We start from the raw sequence: 10,280 nt of genomic DNA, 5'->3' as shown, positions 1-10,280 counted from the left end.
ACGTCTCATGACGCTCAGCTCTCCTGTCTGTCTCTTCTACACTGTCTCCCTCTCAGCTTTCTAAACATGCTCCCCTAATCTGTCTGCACCCTTTAGCTTCCCTTCTGTTGCTTTCTCCTACCCTGTCAGCAGAAAGACAAAACAAATATAATTACTATGTGGAGTGGACTGGCCTGTGTCCTTGAAAAAGTAATCGTTGAGAGTCACTCTGGTTTCTAAAAGGACCACAATCTGTTTTAGTGAGCCTGGCCCAGTGACAATTTGATAACTAAGAAAGCTTCTCAGTACTTAAATGAAACCGTACCGAGAAAGCAGACCTCACATGCTGTCAGTGTTGGGCTTATTACTAAAACGAAGGTAATATATTACTCGATATTCTTTTCTAAAGTAATATTACTTTACTTATTACCCCCTGCCAACAGTAACTAGTTACAGTAGAGTAGAGTTAGAGTTTGCAGCTTGCCTGATTTACGAAAACAGCTGATCTACAAGCTCACCACGAGTCTCAGCACGATGCATTGGGAGCATGTTGATCGCCTAAGTTTGCTGCGTGGTGTGGCATGCAACCAAGTATAAATCAGGTGTAATGAAAGCCGCTGTGGCATGAAAATGGAACGGGTCAGGCAGAGAGAGAGCACATGATGTTGTGGGCATGGAGATCGTGTGGTCTCATTCATATTCATTAACTTGATGGACTTTAAAACAATTGAGGAAAGGGCCATATGAGCATTTGCATTTTGCACGCACACATAACCATCGTCACACGCAGCACACAGTCAGAACGATGGAGGCTTGCCTCCATGGAGGCAGATTGGGCATGCCTCCTGGTCATTGGTGTCATGGTGATTTCTTTCACGCACGTGCACGTGCGTGCATGTGCGCATCGTGGCATGCACACAGAACAGCTGCATATCCTAAGCCTATTGTTAAATAGTGAGAGTGAGAATAATGAGAGTTTTAGACACACAAACACTTTGAATTGAAGCCTGAGGAAGGTCGCAAGACCGAAACGTTGCTTCTTAAATAAATGCTCTGAACCAAGCAAGTGGCGGTGTGCGGGTGTCTCTCCTTTCCACATTGTATATGCCTCGTCATCATCGCACCTGCTCCAAATTACCTACCGGGTGTGCGGAAGTCATCTAAACACAAAAGTAGACTTAAAATAGTCAGACAAACATCTTCACTGCCCACTAGCGAAACTAAAAAGTTTGCTTTGGAAGTTTGGACGAATTAATCTGTTCTTTGATGCAGCATTCCATTCTTCTTGTGTGCAGAACACCACACAGTAGCAGTAGCCTACTGGAGCCATAGCCTACTGCTGTAAGTGTGCATGCTTACCGTATAGGCTACATGCGCTCAGGTAACAGTAAAAGCTGTTGTTATGCAAAGTAGTAGGGGGGGTATATATCAATATAAAAGACTGCAATAAAAAAAGTCTGTTTTCTTTTGGTGGGTTGTGTCATTTTATTAGAACTACTTTAGTCAGTGTAGTCCAGGGGTGCCCCCACTTTTTTCGACTTGAGAGCTACTTTCAAAATGACCAGCTCAACCAGATCTACCCACCAAAAATTTGGCAAACACTCTTGGAATGGGAAATAGAGGGCGGAAATGGAATTGGTAGGGTGTATAACTTGTATAATTAACTTTGTAATACTGATGTTTGTGCGAAACACTCTTTCGCACAAACTTGAAAACAAAATATTGCATTTTGGGTTTTGAGCTTCCCTTTTTTATGTCTATTAATCAAGTGAACATTTTCGAAAGGAAGAAGCACGCACAACTCCAGCTATCTCAGTCTCTTGGAACATTTTACTGGGTGCACGGCCAGGAAACACTTTAATCAAGCGAAGTCACCTTAATTCAAGTGGCAGATGCCAAAAATAGTTTTTTTAAATAATTTAAATTATATTTTAGGCCGGGGCATGTCATGTGGTCTACCTGCACCTGCCTTTGTGCTCTACTGGTAGATCACGATCTACCTTTTGGGCACCCCTGGTGTAGTCCATTAAAGGCAGCTTTACCTGTTCAATTGTGCTGCCAATAGACATTAACCCATTTTGGGCGGGAACCCCTTTTGGTGTTTTAAACATTGTTATAATTTAGCTATTGAAAAATAGCAGATCTACAAGCTCAGTTTATTATACATGAACAGTACAGTATATGCACTGTACATCTTTATGCCACAACGGTTCCATCCCGGCTGTAGAGGAGGTGTGTCGTTAGTGAAGCTGTGTGGCAACATGCTGTACTGTACTGTACTGTACTGTACAGACCAACGGACCATGAACCTGTTGTAGCGAACAGGAACAGGAATGCACAGAATAATTTATGAGCTATATAAATCATGAACACTACAGCTAAAGCTGAAAGTAATAGAGGGCACAGGACTGTGTAACGATGCTTGGGGTAACAGCAGAATACAATAAAGCTTTATGGCCAAAACATGAGGAAATCTGCCATTGGCTTCTCTGTACTGAATATAAAAGACAAGACAATAAATACACAATGCACAAGGCAAGAACATCATTACAGAATCTACAGTACTGTATACACCAGTTCATATTGAAAACATATTCTCCAGTACATACTCCAGTTTCAGTTTGTATTAATAACATAATTAGTCTCCACTCCATTTCGTAATAATTCAACATTGTCTCTAGTTAGTACATAATTCCAGTTTTATATTATCTATATAACAGAGTATTAACTAGAGAATTATGGGAATTTCCCTCGAGCAGCTTGCTAAGTACTGTATGATGATGATGTATTGACCCACATGACGTCTGATACATGTTATACTGAATGAATAAATAATAAAGTTGGCAATTACTATAGTCAGACAACCCTTAGGGCAACCACACTAATAACATATTGTGTATTCATATCACAGCTATAGTTTCAGCCAAGCAGTTTATATATACTTACTGTATATTCTACAGGTAGAAGATTGCGATTGTACTGAACAGCTCCCATGTGACCAATTAGTAGAAGACTGTGGTTGCACTGGGCAGCTCATAGTGACCAACAGTAGAAGACTGTGGTTGTACTGGGCAGCTCATAGTGACCAACAGTAGAAGACTGTGGTTGTACTGGGCAGCTCAAAGTGACCAACAGTAGAAGACTGTGGTTGTACTGGGCAGCTCATAGTGACCAACAGTAGAAGACTGTGGTTGTACTGGGCAGCTCAAAGTGACCAACAGTATACTGTGGTTGTACTGGGCAGCTCATAGTGACCAACAGTAGAAGACTGTGGTTGTACTGGGCAGCTCATAGTGACCAACAGTAGAAGACTGTGGTTGTACTGGGCAGCTCATAGTGACCAACAGTAGAAGACTGTGGTTGTACTGGGCAGCTCATAGTGACCAACAGTAGAAGACTGTGGTTTGTACTGGGCAGCTCATAGTGACCAACAGTATACTGTAGTTGCACTGGCCTACTGGGCAGCTCCCAAGTGTGAAACATGCGTGAATATGGATATGAAGGAACTCAAGCAAGGTGTTGTGTAGTCTGCTGACAGCGTGTGGATGTCACAGTAGCTTTCAGCTCCTGGGTTTATTTTCAGCTCTTCTGTTGCGACTCAGTAAACAATCTAATGCAGCTCATTACATTGTGATATCAGCCCCTACTACCAAAAACTGCCTTGTTTTCACTGTCACAGATAATACGTGATCACTTAATAGCTCGTCTTATCGTAGGATCTGTTCCGATATGTTAGTTGGTTGTAAGCGTACACCTACTGGAAATGATTGTAATGGCAAATCCCTGCTCGTGCATTTACTTTTTTTCCCCTCCTGTATTCGTACTATAAACAGTGATTGATTGATTGATTGAATACTTTACTAACAACCTCACGTACTCAATTCACGTTGAATGTACTCATTCCTTGACAGCAAAAGAGAACAGGAATATAAAAACCCAGTTACAGTATAAGACCCCCCCCCCCCCCCCCCCCCAAAAAAAAAAGAATGAAAGAAAAATAAATCCTCCCAAGTGTGGAGTCAAAGTGCAGCAGTAGTTCAGGGAAATGTTTGCAGTGTCATCTGTACGTATACTTCTGCTTGCTGCTGAGTAACTGTTGTGAGTAATTGTTGTGGCAAGCATAAGCTCATTAACATTGCCGTTTTTAGGAGTGTGTGTGCGTGTGTGTGTGTGTGTGTGTGTGTGTGTGTGTGTGTGTGTGTGTGTGTGTGTGTGTGCGTGTGTGTGTGCGTGCGTGCGCGCATGCCGCTCAAGCACATGCGCACACACACTTGCGAGCGTGGGATCACAAAGCCTGTCACTGGTATTGACCTTTGTGGATTTAATGAGTGTGGGCGAGAAACCAACGCTGAGAGAAAGTACTCTCATTCATTAGACAACATGCTATTATATAAAGTTTCAGCCAAAGTCAGTCTATTAAGTAATCATTAAAGATGGAGAGCCACAATTTTCCAGTTTTTCCATGTGTCTATGAGGTGACAGTTCTTCATTAGACACCCTGGAGTCGTTTTTATGTGCGATGGTGTATTAACTTTGTATTTAGGGGTTCTTCCTGGAGGCTGAACCCTTGACAGTCAAATGGGCCAATGAAATAAACAGTAATATAGTGACATCACATTATCAGCCCCTCCCCTAACCCCTCCCCTTTATCATACAACTACAGCTGTGGGTGCGGGCGTGAATTCCGTTTGTGTCCGAGCATAGGCATGGCTGAGGCATGGTAACGCCCTGCCTGCCTGTGATTGGTCTACTGACACTGGCCGTCTTGACTGTCCTCCGAGACGCGAGGTTACTCCGTGGTGAGATTGAGAAATAAATAATAGGCTACAAGAGAATGACAGCTTGGCACGCGCGACAGAATGCAGCCTTGTAACTAACTTGTACGTTTTATTTTTGTAGAAGAGGCAAACTAATATTGTTTATGCCGTTTGCTTTGATTGAATAACACGTATGTTGTACTATGATTTGATTTGGGTGTGTTCTAAATTAAGTGTGTTGATTATCGTGTATTACTCTAATTATAGTAAACTAATACTATTACACTAAAATGGAGAAAGATGAAGGGAAAATAGATCTTTTTATAGTACAATAATGTTTCAAGTTTAAACAAATTACACAATAATCAACACAAACACACCCAAATCAAAGCATATTATGGCGTGCATGTTCAATCAATTATTAAAACATTATTTTTTTTTTAAATTATGCAAAATCTCCATCGTTTTGTTCAGTTCCTTTTCCATATAGTCTATTTTTGTTGTCCTGACCTTGTGTGTATGTTCCGTTTTGTAGTCGTTCGTGCTACCGTTTACCAGATCTAGTCAACCGGATTGATGATGTTGAGCTTGGGTGATCCTCAGAGAGTGAGTGGAGTCCATTTTATTTCAGGTGTAGAGCAGACAGCAGGTGAAGATGTGTAGAGATGATGAGGCCATTTGGGTAAAGTTTTCACTGTAGAGGACCCAGCTGGCAATAAGGAGTTGGAGCTCGACTGATGAATTTTCCCATTTTATTGTAGTAAATCAACTTGAAAACTGAAAGCAAAACATATAATACATATAAACAACCAATATGATATGATATGATATGATCTTTATTTGTATAGCGCTTTTCAAAACATAGTTCCAAAGTGCTGCACAGAACAAGATTAAAAACAAAAAAAAACACGGTAACAAAATCATAATGGCACACAAAACAATAGCAAGCATGTATGTACAATTGGCTAATTAAGTAGTTAAAAAACACTCTGTATAAAGGTGGGTTTTCAGACGAGACTTTAATAGGGGACGGATGGTGCTACCCTAATGTGCACTGGCAGTGCGTTCCACAGTCTGGGTGCCCGAGCGGCAAAAGCCTGGTCACCCCGGGTAACTAGGTTTGTACGAGGGACAACCAGGAGGGCCTTACATTGCATCAACAACCTCACAAGTCACAATACAGATCAGTACATTTCATAAAACTAATTTCCCATTACATTTATAATTATTAATACAATAAATGCATCCTGAACCTGACTCATAAACCACCAGCCCACCATAACAATACACATTAAACAATAGATCGAGACCATAAAACTCAATATAACAATCAAATAACATCTAGTGAAGTGAACAACAATACAGAGAAAACATCCAAACAAATACCTTTTTCCCCCCTTCCAGCTAGGCGCTAAATCATTGAGATTGAACCAGTTGTTTCTCTCAAGGTCCGTTCTTGTGTTCTCTAGAAGTTACATGACAAGTTTTCCCATTGTCCATGTCCATGGGGATCACACCAAACATGACTTGTTTGTGTGATTCCCAGTACCGTCCGTCCATGCCAAACAATTCCTGCCCTGTGCATGCTAAGCTGGACTTAAAGAGTCTCTTGTGACAGCCAGTGAAGAAACTGAGCTTTTAAGAAAAGATGATGTGACTGCTTATTAGCGCATATCATTTTTACTATAATTAGGTGAGAAATGCAGCTTAATTGTGCCTGCATGCGGAAACTCGGATATCTATCCAATTGTTCATGTTTATATATCACTGTTAACAACTTTAAAACTCATCATATGCAGCGAGCAAAGGCTCTGCTCTGCTGCATCCAATAATAAATATATCAGCCTACTAGTCCAGTGCGGACTGGTGATTTAATTTTTTATTGGTGCCGATTGCGAAGCTTGAGGTTAATTGCGGACCGCTACAGATAAACTGTGGATATTAACCTACCAAATAAGGACCCAGGCCAAATGCCATTGCAGTAGGCTACACCTGCAACAACAAGTCTATGCGTGGTGTGTGCATAGCCATGTGAAACTATATTCTCGTGCTGTATTTTGCTCTCCATTTCATGGTCATGGAGGAGAGAGAGAGAGAGAGAGGTGTGAATGGTGAGAAGGAAATAGGCTATACAGTGGGTCGCCATATATGGCTCTCTCCTGTTTAGGTAACTAGTCCTCCCTTGTTCTGAATATATGAACAGCAAATGATGTTCAGTGTGGGTAATGTGCGAGCGATGCAACCCCCGCGTTGGCCGTGATGCCGACGGACGCAAGAGTAGCTGTAGGCTACTATGGGTCCGAGTTGTTTTCCCAATTTCCCCGTGTGGGTTTGATGTATAGGTCTGATGCCTGCCTGGGGGCGGTGTGGAAAAGGGGAGGTGTGTTGGAGAATTGAAGGGGAATGTTGCGTGGAAAACTGTGTCCCAGTATTAATCAGTGTCCGTCCCAACATGCATTTCACTGGTGACACGTGATTTGCGGGGAGATGAGTTGTTTTTGACGCAAATTAATGTAATTAAGATGATTGTTAGAATGTTTGGTGTGTGTAATGCAGGGCAGATTGAGGTTGGAGGACAGGGCTGCACGGTGCTAGGTTCCGTGCGTTGTGGCGTTGTGAGGAGGCGCTCTAGGCGAGCAGCTGTCTTGCTCTATGCTAGGGAAGGGACAGACTGACTGACTGACTGACTGACTGACTGACAGACAGACAGCGGTTCTTGAATTTAATAATGATAAAGGGCGCACCCTTGACTGCATTTGTCACTGTGCCTGCATGCCGACAAGTGCGCGTGTGAACTTTTATTAGCCTACATTATAACGTGACATTTATTATACACCTCGAAAATATAGCCACTCTACAAGCTCACAAGTGGTTGTGGACACTTCTATATACAGTAGGTCTGACTCTGCTATTCCTGCTGTGCAGGACTTGCCAAGTCGCCAGAGCAATGGTAAAGTCTAAAGTGTCTATAATTTTTTTATTATATTGAGAGAAAAGTCGAGAGTCGGGATTTGGAGATTTACGCACATAGTGTGACATGCTGACAGACAATGAAAGAAACATGTTCCACTTCCACTCACAATTTAGGTGGCTTTTAAAATGCAGTACTTATTCCTTATTCCACTTAAATCACACCCGTGTGAACTGAGTGGTGCAACTCCACTCTCCCCCCCCCCCCCTCTCTCTCTCTCTCATTAGCAGGCAACAGTGCAGCACTGTCTCTCTCTCTGTTTCTGGCACAACAGCGCCCCTACTGGTACTCATAGTCATACTGGTGCTCATTAACGTCACATAGGCGGACACATATAGGTGAACAACACGGACATTGCTGTTCCTTGGAGTTGCACCACTCAAAAACAAACTCCTCTGCTCTCAGACAGACATGGGAGGTTGATCTGGGTGTCTCTTAGGGGTGATTCACACTATGGTCCCGGTTGCGCACTTGGGACCACTTGGCAGATGTTATGGTAGTGTGAATGATGCGTACCGTTCCCGGGAGCGGATCACCCAACCGTCTCCGTGACCGCATGGGGGGCGGGTCTCTGGACCGTTGAAGTGTATTCAGATACGGATCGTTCCAATGTGAATGCATGCGTACCTAAAGAAGGAAGTGGACTGTTTTTTTTAGAACGTGACATGATCTCTAGTCGACGAGCCAAGTGTCAACAAAAAAACCCACACAGAGACGCTGCACGACGCGTAACACCAACGCATTTCTCAACGCCGCCCGTCTCATGTTGAAACTGCGTATACACGCAGCACCGCAGTACGTGCTGATCTTATTCTGCGGACTACACGTGGCTCTTGGGCTTTGCTTGGCATACTTTCCAAAGTAGAATCCATAGCAAACTAATATCAAACACGACACTGGAGCACAGAACTGACTGACACAGTGAATAGCAGGCCGGCTGACATTGAAGTAGTATAACGACAAAGAGGCATTGCAATGCAGTGTGTCTGGATTTATTGGATACAATGTCGCAGAGTTGATGGTCAGTGTCCGTGCGCGCCAGCCATCAAGCACACCGCCGTCTGGAGGATTAAAGTGTGTTATGCAAGTGTACCCGGGTGCGCTGTTGAATCTCGGGTGAATCATGGCCATCGGGGACCAGGAAACGGTTCCAATGAAACGGATTCAGTCTGTCTCAGTGTGGTGCTGAGATGGACTGAGTGGTGCTGCAGTCTCTAACAGGGTGCTACAGGAAGGAGCACATCCACAGGGCAGAGAGTTGCTGAGCGGTGCTGCAGTCTCTAACTGGGTGCTACATTTAGGAGCACATCCACAGGGCAGAGAGTTGCTGAGCGGTGCTGTAGTCTCTAACTGGGTGCTACATTCAGGAGCACATCCACAGGGCAGAGAGTTGCTGAGTGGTGCTGTAGTCTCTAAGCGGGTGCTACAGGAAGGAGCACATCCACAACCACTTAGATTTATGGAGCGGTTGCATCAGGAGCAGCATGATACATTATCTGGCAGCGGCAGGACACACTGTTAGTCCTTGGGATTCTGCACGCGCCCCCGTGTGGTGTGCGCGTGTGTGTGTGTGTAATGCAAGTCATAACATCTACTTTGAGGAAACAGGACAATTTACTGTGTGTGTGTGTGTGTGTGTGTGTGTGTGTGCAAGCGTGCATGCGTGCTTGCTCGTTCACGTGTGCCTGTGTGTGTGTGTGTGTGTGTGTGTGTGTGTGTGTGTGTGTGTGTACGCCTGTGTGTGAGGTTGCTGAATCTACACTGAGCGACTGCTCACTCATAACACCCTCATTCACGTTTTATGTTTGTGCATGCTTGTCAGCATACACTGCGTGCGTGTACAGTGTATATACTGAATACGTGCGATAAACAGATAAACAGCAGTGCTGCTTCAACACTTACTGCTCTAACAGCTAATCTCTTTATCTGTCTGTCTGTCTGTCTCCACAGTGCTGATGAGAGATTTGACGCTACATTTCACACCAATGTTCTAGTCAACTCCACAGGTTACTGCCAGTATCTGCCCCCAGGTACGTAGGTGCTTTTTCTCTATTCAATCCTATTATTGTCTTTGCAAGGGCTACGTTTACATGGACAGTTAAATCCCCTTTTCATTCAGAATAAAAGTTAAATCCTATTAAAAGTTGTCATGTAAACACCTACAAAAACTTAAATCGGAATGAAAATGGCCAATCTGATTTAAACTTAGATCTGATGTAATTGACCGGTTTATTAAATTTTTAAATCCTATTGAAACAATTGTGGACTCATGTAAACACTCATTTGGATTTAAGTTCATTCTGGTCTTTCTGTGCATGCTTGTTTCCATGTAATTGGTATGGCTATATTATGCTACTGTTTTGCGATTAATTATAAGAAACTAGACATGTTTAATTTCACATCTCTGAGAGCAACCTCTCATAGGCTACAGGATACATAAAATATAAAGTAATATGGCATAAAAGTGTTTTATTATTATTATTATTATTATTTTGTTTTACCTGAAATGTAGTGGAGTAGAAGTAAAAGTATTGGAAATTGGAAATACTCAAGTAAAGTAGAAATACCTCAAT

General features: G+C 42.9%; 1 protein-coding gene across 1 annotated transcript in view; it reads left to right on the top strand.

Annotated features, from left to right (window-relative positions):
• The window catches only part of LOC308314575 (neuronal acetylcholine receptor subunit alpha-7-like), a gene marked incomplete at its 5' end in the record, with an annotated part of 49,504 nt that overhangs the window by 14,148 nt on the left and 25,076 nt on the right, over positions 1-10,280 (top strand). The window contains one exon of the mRNA XM_080762205.1: positions 9,658-9,737. Within this exon, the coding sequence (XP_080618331.1) occupies positions 9,658-9,737 (80 nt within the window). The remainder of the gene's footprint in view (positions 1-9,657; positions 9,738-10,280) is intronic.

This window comes from Protomyctophum bolini, assembly GCF_963924005.1.
Source record: "Protomyctophum bolini genome assembly, chromosome: 4".
Classification (NCBI taxonomy): domain Eukaryota; kingdom Metazoa; phylum Chordata; class Actinopteri; order Myctophiformes; family Myctophidae; genus Protomyctophum; species Protomyctophum bolini.
Note: the sequence above shows the minus strand (reverse complement) of the source record. Positions and strands in the feature narration are given on the sequence as shown.